General features: G+C 38.3%; 2 protein-coding genes and 1 long non-coding RNA gene across 4 annotated transcripts in view; 1 reads left to right on the top strand and 2 right to left on the bottom strand.

Moving 5' to 3' along the window:
• Positions 1-1,254: 1,254 nt before the first annotated feature.
• LOC311260995 lies at positions 1,255-2,094 on the top strand. The gene is made up of 3 exons (XR_014623077.1): positions 1,255-1,416; positions 1,516-1,604; positions 1,872-2,094. It is a non-coding gene; the product is annotated as an uncharacterized lncRNA (long non-coding RNA).
• Positions 2,095-3,198: 1,104 nt separating this feature from the next.
• Positions 3,199-8,604, bottom strand: LOC311261557 (uncharacterized protein). The gene is made up of 5 exons (XM_084360316.1): positions 8,168-8,604; positions 6,323-6,456; positions 5,979-6,126; positions 3,926-4,193; positions 3,199-3,437 (listed from the first exon to the last, which is right to left on the bottom strand). The coding sequence occupies exons 1-5, from the start codon at positions 8,578-8,580 to the stop codon at positions 3,240-3,242; spliced, it is 1,161 nt and encodes a 386-aa protein (XP_084216442.1). The 5' UTR covers positions 8,581-8,604; the 3' UTR covers positions 3,199-3,239.
• A 9,957-nt stretch (positions 8,605-18,561) lies between these two features.
• LOC311261558 (uncharacterized protein) overlaps positions 18,562-20,941 on the bottom strand; it is a 52,745-nt gene continuing 50,365 nt past the window's right edge. The window contains exon 7 of one of the 2 annotated variants that reach the window (XM_084360318.1): positions 18,562-19,957. In XM_084360318.1, coding sequence (XP_084216444.1) covers positions 19,646-19,957 — 312 coding nt within the window. In that variant the 3' untranslated portion in view covers positions 18,562-19,645. The remainder of the gene's footprint in view (positions 19,958-20,941) is intronic. The other variant, XM_084360317.1, reaches the window with a different exon arrangement.

Raw genomic sequence — 20,941 nt, 5'->3', positions numbered from 1 at the left:
TGCAAACGAATTTAAAGAATTTCTGTATAAAGCCTATCCAAAACTCAGACTAGGGGGTGGATTTGAGTTGCTCAAAATCTCTGGAACAACACGCAGTCGCCACCTGATCCGCATCCCCTGTCCCAATGAGGGTTATCATGTAAGACACCTGAAAGATCCCCAAACCCAGATTGGTCATGTCACTCTTTTCATACGACCACTCCAAAGGAACCTGAATCTGGACCCTGTAAGTTCCTCACTTTTTGACTGGTGTTCCCATTTTAAAAATGCAGACTGTGAATGACAGTCACATAGTTATTGCTTTTGATGATTTTTAAAATGATCTTGTTTATAGGACAGTCGACCAGACTGCAGTAATGAGCTAATTGGACCACCTCAGAAATGTGTCGGGTGTGGAGAGGAGTTCCCTTTTTCACGCATAAAAGCTCATAGTGATGAATGCATGAGGTATGCTCTACAGAACTAAAATATCACATTTGTAAATCATGCTGCATGTGTAGTCAGCCATAAGGTGTAAAGCATTTTGAGTGAGTGTGTGTGTGTGTGTTAAACAATTGTAACTATACATGTCTAAGTGCAGGGCAGACATGACAGATCCGCACATCTAATGTTTCATTATTGTGGGCCCAAATATTAGTTATTTTGATGCCAACAATCCCTCTGAAAAGCCATATTGTTCATACATTGTTGTGCATCCAAATGTGGAGGATATAGATCCTGGATATTGGTCTTGAGGGAAAGTCTTAGAGTTTGAATGGAATTGATTGATTATATATATATGGCCATCCTTTTCTACTTTTAAACTTTAGTTTTACTAGATTGCAGTGTTTTTGTGAGTGTGTTATGCAATATAAAATATACTAGCCAAACTAACAAAAATTACCTCTTTTTACTCAAGACCATCACAGAGCAGTGGTGAGGTAGAGGTTGAGGTTTCCACAGAAAGTGCCAACTCCTCCTGAAGTGAAGGTAGATTTGTCAGCATGTTGACGAGGCCACAGGTGAGGGAGACATCAAGGGCCAACAACTCAAACTACTCGGTGCCACCTCAGGGTTGTGTGCCTGCTCCTGAGATGGTTGATCTAGATCCCACTGAAGAGAGAGGCTTCCCTGGTTTGTTACGTTATTAAATATTACATAATTTATTTCAATAACTTGTTGCACTCTGTATATTAATTGATCCAGTATTAATTTGAGCATTTGAACAACTACTTTTAGATTGGCAAATTGCACCAAATCCTACAGAGTCAGCAAAGAGATTCAAAGAAGCCATTTTAAGTCAGCACGCAACTGGAAAATTTTTAAGTCTTACCATGGATCTTCGAGACAGTGCAGTGGACAGGGAAAGGGCACTCCTTTCTTTTTATAAGATGGCTTATGTTGAGTGGGCTTGCCCCTTGACATGCACACTTAAGGGTAAATTGCTTACACATACAAAACTAAAGATAAAAAATATATATATTTTTTACAGTTTTCATTTAACTGATGTCTGTACCGTGTGTTCTGCTTTTTCAGGAGATCCAGCAATTGGTGATGGTGTGACTCGCCATTTCTTTGCAACCATCATGTCAAAAATGTTCAGTATGGGTTTGAGATAAATTTTGGTAAGTAAATATTCACTTTGGTGTTTGGTTGGTACCAGTTCCAGACTGAAAACAGATCTGTCTTCCCAGACCTTTACGTATACCCAGAGAATACTAACCTTTTTCGTAAATGTGAATGTCGCTGCTGTGAACCTTTAGGTTTCTACAGGATCAACCAGAATATTCAGTGGCTGATTGATATTTCCTTAACTAATTCTGTATGATAGTTAAATATCTATGTCCTTTACATTACTGTCTATATGCTTTGCTTTTCTCTTTGTATTCAAGTGCCAGGGGGAACTCTTCTTTTTGAGGGGAACAAGATCATCGGATTCCCTCCACTTCCCATCTGCTTTTGGAGAGTGACTTCTTTGTTGTTGCTGGTCGAATGATCGGTCATTCATTTCTACATGATGGGCCATGCTTTGGTGGACTGAGCCCAGCTATCCTGCATGTGCTCTTTGGTGGATCCCCAGAAGAAGCCACAATCGATATTAAGGACTGTGCTGACCTTGATATTCGTGAGAAAATCAAGTTGGTACGATTTTTCAAGTATGATTTTATTGATACAAATTGGGGCTAGGACGATAGAAATGTGGGACAGTGGCTTAAAAGGACACCCTTTTTGTTTATTTGTTTATTTGTTTTGACATGGACTGTTTGGTAATTGTTGTGGCTCAAAGGACAAGAGTAAGGCATTGTAATTCCAGAGTTTCACCACAAGAGGGAGTTTGTGGTTTAGGGTCGCTCTTTGTCAGGGCAGGTCAATACATGCATTGTGTTGTTCAGATGAAGCTCAGAGAGCAGTGCACGATTTACAATGCTGCATCACGTTTATGTTTGCAGGAGGAAATAAAAAAAACATACAACTCCAAACACACTGTGGATCATTCAAGTGTGCTACAAAAATAATAGATGATGTCAGGGAAAAAAATAAATATATTTTTGTAATTAATTCATTCAATTTAAATACTGATAATTCAACTTGATCAACTTTATAGATACTCCCACTGTACAAAAGTGAAGCCTAAATATTACAGATATGAGCGCCGCCATCTTGTCAATTTGGAGCCAGTCTGTGCACACAAAAACGTTGTAATATTCCTCCATACTGCTCGTCCGCTGCAATCCAAGTGTCCTGAAGTGGCGACATCCAGAGTTTACTCGAAACGACGGCATAGGCTATAAAAGTGTACTAACGTGTACGACGTTGTTGTGTAGTTTTATGGACCTTTTCTCTCGGGCGCCTTTTGCAGCCGTTACATCCATGTTTACTGCCGGAGGGTACCAGCGCCGTGCTCCAACTGGACTTTGAGGAATAAAAAACTACACCGGATTTGTAATCAGCATGTGGGTGAGTCGATAATGACTGAATTTCGTTTTAAGGGTGAACTATTCCTTTAAACTTAATGGTTAAAAAAAATTGCTTATTGCAAAAAGTGTTTGTTTGCAGTCATATTGTACAATGTAAGTTTTGACATCTGGTATAAAATAAAAATGCTGTCATTACCATTCTTTTTACTTAAAAAAAAAACAAAACATTTTAGACACTTGAAACAAAGATGTTTTTGGCAAATAAGAATGCGATTCAACACAAATATCAGAACTGCTAAACCACAATACCGGCTTCTTTATCAGAACTTGAGCAATATGGATTTACTGGAGCATTTCTGACAATAAGCTCACACTTTGTACATACGCATCCATCACATTGGACAGAGGGACATCAGGGTCTGGTAGACTTGCAACTTCCTGGTCAGTCAGTGAGCGCTGCAGCTGAACTTCAGGGACCACAACACCAGGCTGACGGTGACCACTCGGTCCAGTCCAGTCAACTCCAAACTCCATGTCAACCTGCAATTGCAAGAGCTGAGGTTAAGGGTCAATCAAAATCAAAGTCTTAAAGATTTTTATGGTAAATATGTCTACAGGACTGTAAGCCATATTCATTCATTTTACAGAACCTAGTTTAAAATATCACTTGTTTATCATCTGGGATTCTGTATATGCCCCAAAAACAGCTATGGCATCAGAAAGAGCTTGACTACGATTTCCAAGAGCCAATACATTAATTTTGAGAGCTAATATGTATTATTTTCTCTCTAAATCACTGCTCCTTGTTTGACCACAACATTGTAGCAATACCTTATTGTGTTGAAAGTGCCAATGATAGGCAATATAAATCCATCACATTTAGTTCCTGAACAACAAGCCACGATTAGTTACATTTTGCTACTGATACATGCACTTTATAATGGACATAAAGTGGAGATAATGTTGACAATATCCCATGTAGGAAATTAAAAGTTAAAGTAAAACAGAATTACTGAATAAATTCAAACCTGTATGGGGCCCTGCTGCGCCTCATGCTCATGGCGAGTCCACAGTTGCAGCGGTGAGTGGTTGCCCTCAGTGCGTAGTCTGTGGCAGTTCCAGCCACGCTGGAAAAACTGAAGGTGCTTCTGTATGTGGGGCAGGAAGCACCAGTGCAGAGCATAGAGATGCATTTCATTGTCAGGATTGAGATGGCCTTCTCTCTCAAGGTTGGTAAAGATGGTGTAGAAGAGATCAAGAACTCCCACATAAACGTCTCTCCAGAGCCTTTCAATTCTGATGGGTATAAAGGAAAAACTGTTTATTCTACCTACAATGAACAAAGACACAACATACAGGAAAATACCTTTACCCAATACTTTTACCTACTGTTGGTGTATGACAACACTCCCATCAATGATAAGCACAGTAAATTAGAACTGAATTAAATAGGTAATAAGTGATGTATTCAATATTCAGTCTAAATAACAGTTAATGACAAAGTTTAATTTTAATCTCTTAAAAGGACAAGTTGATTTTTTTTTTAAGTTTGTCTTCAAGCAATGCTCACATGCCCACATGTATGATGAAAGAGTTTTTGGTCGCTGTAGTTGTTCCTCTGTCCATCTATACTGGCTGTGGAAAATCTAATGCTAACCATTCTATTGTAAGTGATGGGTCGCCTTGTTCTGTGACTGCTGAAGCCTCATATTAGCTTCAGAATGAAGTTCAGCTGAACTACAGAATGAGGACTGTAGATTTGTCATCACTTACATTGGAATCACACTAGAATAGTAATCTTCTCCTGGTCAGTATAGATTACAGAGAGACAATAGGAGAACAACTCTTTCAATATTTACACTAACGTTAATGTTGAAAAGCTCATAATCTGCTGCCACAAAGCTTGATTGTATTAAGATAGACTTGAGGAGACAGGTTAAGTCAGTTTATATGGCCATCTTTTACAAAGTGTTATTTTGATAAATGTTTGAATGGAAGATTATGTTACCTTTGGTTATGGACACTCCTGCCAGCAATGTGTGAATTCCTGTTCAGTCCTCTATTAATCACCATGTAGCGTGCAACATCAACATTTTCCCCGCCTTTATCTGACCTCACATGTGATGGCACACCATAGACACCGACAGCTTCCAGAAAGCTTTATTGGACCGTTGCTGCACGATTGTTGGTGGCGGCACTCAAGTATACAATCAAACGACTAAAGCCGTCAATACCACCATGCACAACAATATGCCATCTGAAATAGATACGTATGAGAACAGACTAAGATCAATACCACTACCTGTATCATGCATCTCTTTATGTGCAAGTTTAGGCCAGATTTACACAGAGCATACTGTATAAGCCTATTTGAACAGAACTTCTCTATCTGAAATCTTTAACACACAAGCATAAATAAAAATCCTGATATACTTCTAGGTCAACATTTCTTTGTATTTATTTCCAGCTCACAAAATTTACACCCACACATGGCAAAGTGAATTTATACAAGGTTCTGGTGAGTATTTAGATTAAAAATAGCCTTTGAGGCCAGCTGCATGTTGTAGAGCTTTTAGTCTTTGGTCACTGACATTTTCTGTTTTTAGCACTGTACTCCATCATATTAGATTTCAAAGAAGACAATGGCTGAGGTTAAACTGTTTAGTGCAACTTTAATTTGGGAATATTGACATCAATACTGGGTGCACAGTGTGGGAGTCGTAGCCATTTTAGCCCCTGTCAGATTACAATTTCTACATTGTACAATCTACAATGGAGTACTGTGAAAAGTTAAAAGAACCAACCAGCGTAACTCTTAATTTTGGTGCTGGCAGAAGTCAGTAAAACTGATTTGCATGCACAAGAACATTGATGAATTAAATAATTTGATCCATCCACCATTGATAAATCCTAGTCTGGCTTTCAGTGACACTGGTAGGTTAATTAAAATAGATAGATGGGCTTTTGTAACTGCTCTGGATATACACTAAACTGGGTAGTAAGTATCTTACATTAGTACAATCTACAATAAAGTGGATGCTTGAGATGTTTTTTTTTTGAGATGGAATGTTTTTTTGATACCTTATCAGTTTGTGATTTCCATCGATGTGCCATAAACTGTTCGGTGCTCTAACAGAATACTTCCTATGCCTTCTTGGGTTCAGCTGAAGGGTGCGCATCAAAACTCCACCAGGATCCACTCGCCGCATGGATTCCTGGACACGCTGTCCTATAATAGGCAAAACAATGCACAGATATGGTGTACTGAAAAAAAAAAAAGCATTCCCCAATCTGGCAGTGAATTCACAAAGACTAGCACTAAATAAAGCAGTTTCCTCACATTGTGAGTAAATCAGCAAGTAGGCCAAATCCCAACATAAAATAACCCCCGAACAAATGAATGGGTAATAAATACAATTCCTTACTTTGTATGCGTATGCCTTGTGCATTCAGGTGCCCAACCATCATTTTGTATCCAGACATGGGATGCTGCTGCAGAATTTGGGTCACAGTTTCATCCAGACTGTTGTCCTCTATTGGAGTTAATAGATTGTGGACTCTGATCATCAAAAATGAAATGAAATGAAAGAAAAAAGTCACAAGAGGCAAAAAAGTAATGTCACCTATCTCACAGTACAAACAAAACAATGATCACAAGGAGTCTGTTGCTCTGTCGTTAGCTGCAGTGAAAGGTTTAGATTATTTTAAATCGATGTCACCTAAAACAAACCTCATTCCTGTTTAGTCTAAACTCAGCTGCTGTGTCCTGTAGAAATAACCTAAATACCTATCAGTTTATTAATTTTATTTATAATTTAAGTTAAAATCTTTCATATTGTATGAGTTTATAAATGCAACACTATCATGTATCAAACTAATGCAATTGTGCTGAAATGTCACATCTGACTCTGTTCACTTTTCCTCCAGAAATAGGGTTACAGATTATCCGACAAACTGAAGATGTTAATTAATGGCACCCATGTACAGTATCAACAAATGCAGCAGCACAAATCCACTACCTGTAAGGAGTACATATGATAAACTAAGTGTAGCGACTAATTGTCCAATTTAAAAGGCCGCTAAGAAACTCAGTGGGGTCTTGTCTGCGACACGCTCGAATAAATCCATTCTTGACTCAAAGTGACTTTTTTAAAGTGTTTATTGACACAAAAAATGATATAAGTATATGGAAACAAAACGATACGTTATGGAAATAAAACGAAACGGTCAACAGAAAATATCGAGCCCCACTCACCCTCTTTGTCTAACCAGAACCGCCGTGCAACTGAAACAGGTAAAATGCCGTGAATCTACACCCAGGTGTTAATTGCCGGAAATAATAGTAACCAAAGAGCATGTGCAGGATAAACAATTAATAATACAGGCCAAACCCATTTTGGCTCCTACACTAAGTTTGTCAGTAATATAAGCATGTTAGTCACCAGTCCATCTGTCATTGAAAACCAAAGCATATAGGCCTATATCATCAAGTATTGTTAGACCGACTCCTAGTGCATATTAATGTAAATTAATATCAGTAACGTTAGTTAATTTTTAGTTAACTTAAACTCAGATTACAGAGCAGTGCAAGGAGACATTATTGTAGGGATAAATGTTCTATAATACTGTAACGGACTGGGTTGATAAAGTGATGTGTAGGTCACTGTGTGATACTGTGTGTTAAACCAAGGTTTGTTGAGGCAGTTACTGAGTTTTCCTTAATGTCAGTGAACGTGTTCCACGTTTAGAAACTGTGAAGCCTGTCAGTCATTTTCAGCTACCTATGACAGGGAGTGTGTGAGATAGCTTGTCTGTGATTGGCTGAGAGTGAGAGAGGTCAGGGTTGTTTGAGAGGTCTGCGGGTGAATGCAGGAAGGAGCGATGTTAGCGTGTATGTGCACTTTTGAGGCAGCGAGTTTTATTGTTTTGGCGTTGGCTACGGCCCACAGTAGCCTGTGTTCAAGTGATAAATAAAGGAAAAGAAAACCCATCTGAACGTGTCGTAGCTTCTCATTTAGGGACGCTACAATATCATGAACAATTTATACTAAAAGCTTAGACTAACACGCATTTTATGCTCAACTGGCACCTAATGTTAGACTATATAAGATAAACACAGTATATTTCCCAGTGGTATTTGGAGATAAGGTGAGCAACTTTACCATCAATAAACACTAGCTAGTTAAATATCTCTGTGAATTTGCACACATATATTGCCACCTTTAAAAGAAGCTAAACGGGAAACCAGACAAAAAGACAATCCGGAGTACCTTATTCCGTACTGTGCCATCCTCCGACGAATTGTTCTCTCGCACACTCCGAACACCTGTGCTATTTCCTTAGCGGTGTGCCCCCAGAGAAGGTGTGCTTCGATTAAAGTGGGGGGTATATTGTACGACGGACGTCCAAGGGTCCCTTCTTCTGTCTCTGACAGGATGTAAAGTTGGCGGGCGACTTCTTCCAGACCGTCTAACACTGATAGCTCAGTTTGCACATCCATACCGGCGTTGAGCTGAGCCAAGTCATCCATCAATCTATCCAGACGAAACTGAACATAGTCGTTGGTTGCATGGTTCGCTAATGATCGCAATTCATTCGCAATTGCTCGTACAAAAACTGCCATAACTAAATCAGAACTGCAGCTAAGGGTTAGCTGAGCGGGCGGGCTGGTAGCCAACAACATCAGCGCTGCTAGTAAGGCAGAAGTAGTCGACCCGCATCGAGCACACTCCTGTAACCAATCATGCTGCTGACTGAGGTTAGGACCTCCTACCTCATTAACATATGGACACAGAAATACAGAAATAAATAAATGTAGGTGTACAGATATGTAGAAATAAATATAAAGCATTTATTTATTTATTCTTTTATTTATTTATTTATTGATACATTTATTTCAGCATTTATTTATTTATTTATTCATTTATTTCAGCATTTATTTATTCATTTATTTATTTATTTATTTATTTATGCATATATTTATTTATTCCTGCATTTATTTATTTATGTATTTATTTCAACATTTATGTATACATTTCTTCATGCATTTATTTATTTATTTATACTTAAGTCACGTTTAGTCCTCCACAGCTGATGTGATAAAGCTAAAAGTCGGTTGGGGCCAGCTTTTTTACCGCAGACAACTCTTAAAACGGTAGACACGACGCAGCATTATGGCTGATGTAGGCCTATAGCTCACCTGATAGAGTAGCTCCCTCAGCAAGTAAATTCATCCTCAGCATAGGTAGTACCTTACTGTAAGTTAATGTCTTTTCTTTTCTCATCATCATGATGATTACTGCTAATATGTATATATATATATATATAGTTTTTATGCCTTTTTTTTTCTTGAGCATCTGCCCCTCCAAAGGTCTCTGCACGGGCCTGACATGGACCATACAGGGACCGTTTTCAAGGATTTTTCTTTGTCAGGAATAGTTGAATTTGGATAAATATCATGGCAATTATGGTGAAAACTCACTTCTGTCAACTTTGAGCATTTCAGAGCGAGAGACGTGTGTTTTTGAACTGTGAAGTAGACTATGTTGTATTTCAATGAATAAAGGTTTTTCAAACAAGTTTCCTAGCCTGGACATGCTAAATTTGGATCTATTTTAAGGCAAGGATGGTTTCACGTGTCCTTTAATTCATTTATGGTGGAAACTTACTCATGTCAATTTAGAGCGTTTCAGAGTGAGAGAAGCGTCTTTTTGCACTGTGCAGTATTTCTTTTGTGTATATCTACTGTGATGTGTATTTCTACTGTGTATTTCTATTGTATGCTTTGAATTTACTATCTTTTTCTACTGTGTGCTGGGTTTTCTACTGTGTATTTCCACAGTGTTGTGTGTATTTCTACTGTTTTATGTGTATTTCTACTTTGTGCTCTGTATTTCTGTGTATTTCTACTTTGTGCTCTGTATTGCTACTGTGTATTTCTACTGTGTATTTCGACTGTGTGCTGTGTATTTCTACTGTATATTTCCACTGTGTGATGTTTATTTCCACTGTGTATTTCTACTGTGTTTTTCTGCTGTGTGCTATGCACAGCTATTGTGTATTTCTACTGTGTAATGTGTATTTCTACAATGTATTTCTACTGTGATGTGTATTTCCATTTTGATGTGTATTTCTACTGTGTATTTCGATTGTGTGCTATGTATTTCTAGTGTATTTGCACTGTGTGCTGTTTATTTCTACTGTGTATTTCTATTGTGATGTGTATTTCTACTGTGTATTTCTATTGTTGGCTCTGTATTTCTACTGTGTATTTCTCTTGTCTGCTCTGTATTTCTACTGTGTATTTCGACTGTGTGCTATGTATTTCTAGTGTATTTGTACTGTGTGCGGTGTATTTCTGCTGTGTATTTCTATTGTGATGTGTTTTTCTACTGTGTATTTCGACTGTTTGCTATGTATTTCTTGTGTATCTGTATTGTGTGCCGTGTATTTCTAATGTGTGTTTCTATTGTGATGTGTATTTCTACTGTATATTTCTACTGTGTATTTCTACTGTATATTTCTACTGTGTATTTCTATTGTTGTGTATTTCTACTGTGATGTGTATTTATACTGTGTATTTCGACTGTGTGCTATGTGTTTCTAGTGTATTTGTACTGTGTGCTGTGTATTTCTACTGTGTATTTCTATTGTGATATGTATTTCTACTGTATATTTCCACTGTGTGATGTTTATTCCTACTGTGTATTTCTACTGTTTTTTTCTGCTGTGTGCTATGCACAGCTATTGTGCATTTCTACAATGTATTTCTACTGTGATGTGTATTTCCATTGTGATGTGTATTTCTACTGTGTATTTCAACTGTGTGCTATGTATTTCTAGTGTATTTGCACTGTGTGCTATTTATTTCTACTGTGTATTTCTATTGTGATGTGTATTTCTACTGCGTATTTCTATTGTTGGCTCTGTATTTCTATTGTGATGTGTATTTCTACTGTGTAGTTCTATTGTTGGCTCTGTATTTCTACTGTGTATTTCTCTTGTCTGCTCTGTATTTCTACTGTGTATTTCTCTTGTCTGCTCTGTATTTCTACTGTGCATTTCGACTGTGTGCTATGTATTTCTAGTGTATTTGTACTGTGTGCAGTGTATTTCTACTGTGTATTTCTATTGTGATGTGTTTTTCTACAGTGTATTTCGACTGTTTGCTATGTATTTATTGTGTACCTGTACTGTTTGCCGTGTATTTCTAATGTGTGTTTCTATTGTGATGTGTATTTCTATTGTGATGTCTATTTCTACTGTGTGCTATGTATTTCTAGTGTATTTGTACTGTGTGCTGTGTATTTTGACTGTGTATTTCTATTGTGATGTGTATTTCTACTGTATATTTCCACTGTGTGCTATGCACAGCTAGTGTGTATTTCTACTGTGTAATGTGTATTTCTACAATGTATTTCTACTGTGATGTGTATTTCCATTGTGCTGTTTATTTCTACTGTGTATTTCTATTGTGATGTGTATTTCTACTGTGTATTTCTATTGTTGGCTCTGTATTTCTATTGTGATGTGTATTTCTACTGTGTATTTCTATTGTGATGTGTATTACTACTGTGTATTTCTATTGTGATGTGTTTTTTTACAGTGTATTTCGACTCTTTGCTATGTATTTATTGTGTATCTGTACTGTTTGCCGTGTATTTCTAATGTGTGTTTCTATTGTGATGTGTATTTCTATTGTGATGTCTATTTCTACTGTGATGTGTATTTCTACTGTATATTTCTACTGTGTATTTCTATTGTGATGTGTATTTCTATTGTGATGTGTGTTTCTACTGTGATGTGTATTTCTACTGTGTATTTCGACTGTGTGCTATGTATTTCTACTGTGTATTTCTATTGTGATGTGTATTTCTACTGTATATTTCCACTGTGTGATGTTTATTTCTACTGTGTATTTCTACAATGGATTTCTACTGTGATGTGTATTTCTACTGTGTATTTCGACTGTGTGCTATGTATTTCTAGTGTATTTGTACTGTGTGCTGTGTATTTCTACTGCGTATTTCTATTGTTGGCTCTGTATTTCTATTGTGATGTGTATTTCTACTGTGTAGTTCTATTGTTGGCTCTGTATTTCTACTGTGTATTTCTCTTGTCTGCTCTGTATTTCTACTGTGTATTTCTCTTGTCTGCTCTGTATTTCTACTGTGCATTTCGACTGTGTGCTATGTATTTCTAGTGTATTTGTACTGTGTGCAGTGTATTTCTACTGTGTATTTCTATTGTGATGTGTTTTTCTACAGTGTATTTCGACTGTTTGCTATGTATTTATTGTGTACCTGTACTGTTTGCCGTGTATTTCTAATGTGTGTTTCTATTGTGATGTGTATTTCTATTGTGATGTCTATTTCTACTGTGTGCTATGTATTTCTAGTGTATTTGTACTGTGTGCTGTGTATTTTGACTGTGTATTTCTATTGTGATGTGTATTTCTACTGTATATTTCCACTGTGTGCTATGCACAGCTAGTGTGTATTTCTACTGTGTAATGTGTATTTCTACAATGTATTTCTACTGTGATGTGTATTTCCATTGTGCTGTTTATTTCTACTGTGTATTTCTATTGTGATGTGTATTTCTACTGTGTATTTCTATTGTTGGCTCTGTATTTCTATTGTGATGTGTATTTCTACTGTGTATTTCTATTGTGATGTGTATTACTACTGTGTATTTCTATTGTGATGTGTTTTTTTACAGTGTATTTCGACTCTTTGCTATGTATTTATTGTGTATCTGTACTGTTTGCCGTGTATTTCTAATGTGTGTTTCTATTGTGATGTGTATTTCTATTGTGATGTCTATTTCTACTGTGATGTGTATTTCTACTGTATATTTCTACTGTGTATTTCTATTGTGATGTGTATTTCTATTGTGATGTGTGTTTCTACTGTGATGTGTATTTCTACTGTGTATTTCGACTGTGTGCTATGTATTTCTACTGTGTATTTCTATTGTGATGTGTATTTCTACTGTATATTTCCACTGTGTGATGTTTATTTCTACTGTGTATTTCTACAATGGATTTCTACTGTGATGTGTATTTCTACTGTGTATTTCGACTGTGTGCTATGTATTTCTAGTGTATTTGTACTGTGTGCTGTGTATTTCTACTGTGTATTTCTATTGTCTGCTCTGTATTTATACTGTGATGTGTATTTCCACTGTGTATATCTGTTGTCTGCTCTGTATTTATACTGTGATGTGTATTTCCACTGTGTATATCTGTTGTCTGCTCTGTATTTCTAAAGTGTATTTTGACTCTGTGCTGTGTATTTCTACTGTGCATTTATATTGTTGGCTCTGTATTTCTACTGTGTATTTCGACTGTGTGCTATGTATTTCTAGTGTATTTGTACTGTGTGCTGTGTATTTCTACTGTGTATTTCTACTGTGATGTGTATTTCTACTGTGTATGTCTATTGTGCACAGTAGAAATAAAGAGCAGACAATAGAAATACACAGTAGAAATACACATCTCAGTAGAAATACACATCACAATAGGAATACACAGTAGAAATACAAATCACAGTAGAAATACACATCACAATAGAAATACACAGTAGAAATACACTTCACAATAGAAATAAACATCACAATAGAAATACACAGTAGAAATACACAACACACAGTACAAATACACTAGAAATACATAGAACAGTCAAAATACACTAGACATACATAGCACACAGTCGAAATACAGAGTAGAAATACACATCACAATCGAAATACACAGTAGAAATACACAGTAGAAATACACAGCACACAGTATGAATACACTAGAAATGCATAGCACACAGTCGAAATACACAGTAGAAATACAGAGAAGTAAAGAGAAATACACAGTAGAAATACAGAGCCAACAATAGAAATACACAGTAGAAATACACATGACAATAGAAATACACAGTAGAAATACAGAGCCAACAATAGGAATACACAGTAGAAATACAGAGCCAACAATATAAATACACAGTAGAAATACACATCACAATAGAAATACACAGTAGAAATACACAGAGTCAAAATACACTTTAGAAATACAGAGCAGACAATAGAAATACACAGTGGAAATACACTTCACAGTATAAATACAGAGCAGACAATAGAAATAAACAGTAGAATTACACAACACACAGCGCAAATACACTAGAAATACATAGCACAAATTCGAAATACACAGTAGAAATACACATCACAATGGAAATACACATCACAGTAGAAATACACAGTAGAAATACACAGCACACAGTGCAAATACACTAGAAATACATAGCACACAGTGGAAATACACAGTAGAAATACAGAGCACACAGTAGAAATACACTAGAAATACACATCACAGTAGAAATATACAGTAGATATAGATCACAGTAGAAATACACAGTAGAAATACACAGCACAAAGTCAAAATACACTTTAGAAATACAGAGCAGACAATAGAAATACACAGTAGAAATACACATCACAATAGAAATACACATCACAGTAGATATACACAGTAGAAATACACAGCACACAGTACAAATACACTAGAAATACATAGCACACAGTGGAAATACACAGTAGAAATACAGAGCAGACAAGATAAATACACAGTAGCAATACACATCACAATAGAAATACACAGTAGAAATACACATCACAGTTCAAATACACATCACAGTAGAAATACACAGCACACAGTGCAAAAACAAAAGAAACACATAGCACACAGTCAAAATACACAGTAGAAATAAAGAGCAGACGATAGAAATACACAGTAGAAATACACATCTCAGTAGAAATACACATTACAATAGAAATACACAGTAGAAATACAAATCACAGTAGAAATCAGAATCAGAATACTTTATTAATCCCTGGGGGGAAATTGTTGTAGTTCCAGATGCTCCATGCAAAGCAGAGATAAAATACAGCATGAATGGAACAAGAGATAGATATAAATGCAATAGTAAAGTAGACAACAAATAAAATAAAATAAAATAGAAAAATATAGTAGACAATCTCAATCTCAAGTGTACAATGACCACTCCAAGTATGTACATATATACAGTGCAATAAAAAATATGGCATATGTGAAATATACATAGATACACATATATATACATATATAAATATATATATATATATATATATATATATACATAGCCATTTGAGTCTGATCAGAGGGAGGAGTTGTAAAGTTTAATGGCCACAGGTAGGAATGACTTCCTGTGGCGCTCAGTGGTGCACTTTGGAGCAATTAGTCTCTCGCTGAAGATGCTCCCACAACGTCACTGGCCTTCCTGATCAGCTTGTTGAGTCTGCTGGCGTCTGTTATTCTCAGCCTGCTGCCCCAGCACACAACAGCAAACAGAATAGCACTGGCCACCACAGACTCATAGAACATCCTCAGCATAGTCCGGCAGATGTTAAAGGAGCGAGCCTCCTCAGAAAATATAGGCGGCTCTGTCCCTTCTTGAAAAGGGCATCAGTGTTCTTAGTCCAGTCCAGTTTATTGTCTATGAACACCCCCAGATATTTGTAGTGTTCAACAATGTCCACAATAATGTGGCATAAGCCCCAGGATGGAAACTGGGGTCACTGGTTTCCTGGTTCTCCTCAGATCCACCACCAGCTCTTTAGTCTTTGTTGTGTTGAGCTGCAGGTGGTTCAGCTCACACCATGTGACAAAGTTGTCCACCACAGTCCTGTATTCAGCCTTGCTGGTACATCCAACAACAGCAGAGTCATCAGAAAACTTCTGAAGATGGCACGACTCTGTCTGGTAGCTGAAGTCCGTGGTGTAAAGGGTGAAGAGGAAAGGAGAGAGGACAGTCCCTTGTGGGGCCCCGGTGTTGGTGACCACAGCATCTGACACACAGTGCCGCAAGCGCACGTACTGTGGTCGGCCAGTGAGGTAATCCACAATCCAGGACACGGGGGGGATCCACCAGCATCGCCGTCAGCTTGTCACCCAGTAGAGCAGGCCTGATGGTATTGAAAGCACTGGAGAAGTCAAAGAACGTGACCCTCACAGTGCTCCCCGGCTTGTCCAGGTGGGCGTAGACACGGTTCAGCAGGAAGATAATGGCATCCTCGACTCCAATCCGGGGCTGGTAGGCGAACTGGAGGGGATCCAGGTGCGGCCTGACCATAGGCCTGAGCTGCTCCAGGACGAGTCTCTCAAGGGTCTTCATGATATGTGACGTCAGTACCACCGGTCGGTAGTCCGAGAAACCACTGGGCTGCGGCGTCTTTGGCACTGGAACGAGGCAGGACGTCTTCCATATCACAGGGACCTTCTAGAGGCTAAGGCTCATGTTGAAGACACGATAAAGCACTCCACAGAGCTGTTCGGCGCAGGCTCTGAGAACCCGTGGGCTGACACCGTCAGGGCCTGCAGCCTTACCGGTGGGGAGTTTGCTCAGCTGTCTCCTGACATGAAGCGGTGTAAACAGTGCAGGTCGAGGAGGGGGAGAGTTGGAGTCCATAATGAGAGGAGGCCAGGTAGCATGGGAGCCAGAGGAGGTGTGAGGAGTGGGGGATGGGTGTGAGGTGCTCAAGAAGTTGGGGGGGGTCTGAAGCCACGACAATAGCATGTGAGAATTCACCGGGTAGCCTACATAGTAGGGACGGAGACCCACAGCTAACAGTTCAATATCCGGGCTGCAGATGGGGTCTTTGATAGTGATGTGACCAGGATTGCACCACCTGTTGTTCACATAAACAGCAAGCCCCCCATCCATTTGCGCTTACCGCTCATAGTGCAGTCCCTGTCAGCCCAGACAGTGTGGAAACCCTCCATGGAAACATTGTGGTCATGAACATCCGTGTATAGCCATGACTCCGAGAAAATCATCAGACTACATTCCCGGTATTCCTGATGATTCCGGGTTAGCGCTGAAAGTTCGTCCATCTTATTCCCCCATTGTTCAACAGAACAAGTAAGATAAAGAAAAAAGGAGAAAGTTGAACACAAAGTTAAAGTTAGCAGGAGCGACTGGAACAGGCTGCATACACTGCGGCGCATGCGCATAAAGACACATCACAATAGAAATACACAAATACACATCACAATAGAAATACACAATAGAAATACACAGTAGAAATACAAATCACAGTAGAAATACACATCACAATAGAAATACACAATCAAAATACACAGCACACAGTACAAATACACTAGAAATACATAACACACAGTCGAAATACACTAGAAATACACATCACAGTAGAAATACACAGTAGAGATATAGATCACAGTAGAAATATATGACAGGCCGTTTAGGAAATTATTCATATTTGCTCTCACACACACCACTATACTCATACACACGCGCACACACCACTATACTCTCTTACACACACCAGTATACTCATACGCACACACTAGTATACTCTCTTACACACACTAGTATACTCAAGCACACACACCACTATACTGTGTATGAGTATACTAGTGTGTGCATGAGTATAGTAGTGTGTATGAGTATACAAGTGTGTGCATATGAGTATAGTAGTGTGTGTAAGAGTATAATAGTGTGTGCGTATGACTATAATAGTGTGCGTATGAGTATAATAGTGTGTGTGTATGACTATAATAGTGTGTGTAAGACAGTATAGTAGTGTGTGTGTGTATGAGTATAGTGATATGATGAGGATTCAGGTGAAAGCAAATGACCGACAGAGAGGGTCTCAACCATGGTCTCAACCATGGTCTCAAGCAAGCAGTTGACCTCCTAAATAACATATTAAATGACAGACAACTGCTAACAACAATGTCGGAGACACAGAGAGTTTCATCAGTAACATCCCAACCACCAGCCGTCGACGACGAATTAAAGCGTCTTTTTCGGCCAGGATCTAGTAGCAGCAGTGGAGCCTTTCGGGCTGGTTCAAGTAGGCCTAGTGGCAGTGGAGCCGCTAACGGACCCCGCTACCAAACACAAAGGTGCTTTGGTGGATGGGCATCAAAGTCCAGGAGGAGGTAAGTTGAATGAATAACATTTATTTATCCTAAGTTTCATAGGCTATCGGTATCTGTTTTTATTTAGGCTGACTGTTGAAAGACGTGACAGGCTATGTATAAAAAATGAATGCTGTTGTAGTACTCTGTCTGAGTGGTGAAACGGAGTCCAACGTCGCTAGCGGCTACATTTGATTGGTGAAACGCAGTCATGTGAACGAGCATCTGTAGGAAGTACCTTCGTCAAAACAGAAACAAACACATCGTGCATTGTTGTTTGATAAATGACTTATAACCTTGTTGCAAGGAGAGTGGAGGCTCCTTCCACACTGTGGCTGAAAACCAAACCTGCAATCAGAGCCTCTGACCCGGTGTCACAGCTCTCCTCTCGGTGGCACAGAGTCCGCGACACAAACGCGCCCCCGTAAACCTGCAATCTCTTGGTTATGACAAAAGACAAATACACACATCGTAACATGTTAATCAATCGATCCACTGATTGATATTCAAAGGCTTCGTTAAAAGCAAAGAAGAGAAGAGACTGGACTTGCAGGTGCACTAACGTTAAATGGTGCAATTTATAAATCGATAAAATTTTTAAAATTTTTATTTTTTATTTTGATGAACATTATGTTTCAAATTAATTATTTCACTCCTATGCCGTGTAATGAGCGGGTAATGTAGAGTTAGTCTGTTGTTATGGAGAAATAAACCCTTTCAGGATGTATGAAGTCCTGTCATTTCCATCCTGCGGTCTGCATGCTGTTAGCACAAAACAGAAAAATGATGGGTTAAAAATAACCCAATTTGGGTTGTTTTATAACCCAACCGCTGGGTCAATATTGCACCAGCCCAGCAGTAGTTAATTTGACCCTGCAAGATGGGTTGGTCCATTTTAACCCAACAGATGAGTTAAATATTCTACCCAAATGCTGGGTCAAATTAACTGCAAATCTGGGTAAATTCAACCACACATATTTGTATATACTCTACCCAAATGCTGGGTCAAATTAATTACAATTCTGGGTTGTTTCAACTACATATATGTGTCATATACTCTACCCAAATGCTGGGTCAAATTAACTACAATTCTGGGTTCATTCAACTACACATTTGTTCAGTAATCTATCCAAATGCTGGGTCAAATTAACCAATATGCCAGATTAATTCTAACACATTACAGTACAATCTATAAGAAAATAAATTGCGATAGACTACCCATAGCTATAAAACTGTTAAACTCCAAACCTATAACAAAATACATGCTAGATTTGGTCATGCAAAGCTTATATTATGCAATAAACACTTAAAACAATATTGGAATCTTTGAAAAAATGTATTAATAGAAAATATCCACAATAGTTAAATTGTTCTCACATTGACAGTCAACAGTCAACATGCCTATAGTACATTTTTCAAGTAAAAGCTAGAAAAAAGCTGCCCTTGATGCCATTAGCTCTACTTGCATGCAAGTATTCTAGTTTCAAGAAACTTTACTAGTTTGGACTCCCCTCCTGGAATTTCATAGACTATGCTCTGTTTGAATTCCACACATGTTCACACTGCTTCGGGTATTTAATATCGAAGGAAAAAAATGCCTTGAAGCTGACATCGATGGCCTGAAACACTTAAAACAATATTGGAATCTTTGAAAAAATGTATTAATAGAAAATATCCACAATAGTTAAATTGTTCTCACATTGACTAACAGTCAACAGGCCTATAGTACATTCTTCAAATAAAAGCTAGAAAAAAGCTGTCCTTGACGCCATTAGCTCTACTTGCAAGCAAGTATTCTAGTTTCAAGAAACTTTACTAGTTTGGACTCCCCTCCTGGCATTTCATAGACTACGTTCTGTATGAATTCCCACACATGTTCACACTGCTTCGGGTATTTAATATCGAAGATAAAGAATGCCTTGAAGCTGACATCGATGGCCTGAAGCAGTGCGTCGTATTCCAAAGCCTGTCCAGCAACAATGACAAAGGCCTGAGATGTATTATGATTGTCATTTCCCAGTGTTAGGATGTAGGGGTATGGTCTGGATGCCTTGGCATCATGGAGGTACTCCACCATGTTTGTTCCAGGCTAAAAAAGAAACAAAGAAAGAATGCAAGAGAGCAAGTGAGAGAGTGTGAGTGAGTAAGGAACAAATGTCTACCAACTTGTATAGTAGAATTAAAAAATAGGCATTGTGAGGACCTTTTTCCTGGTCCTCACTAGAGAAATGATTGTTTTATGATAAAGTCTAGTTAGGTTTACAATTTGGAAAAGATTCAGTGCATCTCTAATTCAAAAAGTTGAACTTTAATAGTCTACCTTTCATTGCACATCACGAAATATTCCAAACCTTTTTTGTTTAAGTCTGGATGGTTATGGCATATAGCTCACATTACAGAAAACAATTTAAAAAAGGATTCAGACCTGAACTGACCTAAGAAGCCACAAATCGATTGATGATTTATCATTATAATAAACATGCTCTGAAAATGCGTGCGGCCCACCTATCTGACCATCCTATCTGGCCGATAGGCAGCCAGGTTAGGTCAGGCCAGGTTAGGTGGTCAGATAGGTGGGCCGCAAATGCTTTGTAGATTTAGAAGACTTCTTTAGAGTCAACCTCATAGAATCAGGTCCAAATGGGTTAAAATACAAAAGTGTCAACCTTCTGATAAATATGTTCATTTTTGCACTCAATACTTTGTTGAGGCCTGTTTTAGAAAAAATTACTGCATCACTGGGTGTGGTACGGAACTGATCAGCCTGTGGTACTGCTGAGGTGTTCTAGAAGCCCATTATGCTTTGATAGTGACCAACGCGTTGTAAACTTGTAGATCGGCTATTTTCCGACTATTGTCAAGCTATTTTTGATGCCTGTAGGGGCGGCTGTAGCTCAGGAGGTAGAGCGAGTCGTCTAGTGATCGGAAGGTCACTGGTTCAAATCCCAGCTCCCCCGAGTTACATGTCGAAGTATCCTTGAGCAAGATACTAAACCCCAAATTGCTCCTGATGAGCAGCTGGTGCCTTGCATAGCAGCCTCCGGCATCATTGTATGAATGTGTGTGTGAATGT

The sequence above is a fragment of the Pagrus pagrus genome (assembly GCF_965226575.1).
Source record: "Pagrus pagrus genome assembly, chromosome: 8".
Lineage (NCBI taxonomy): Eukaryota > Metazoa > Chordata > Actinopteri > Spariformes > Sparidae > Pagrus > Pagrus pagrus.
The sequence above is the reverse complement of the archived record's forward strand: the minus strand, read 5'-3'. Positions and strand labels throughout refer to the sequence as shown.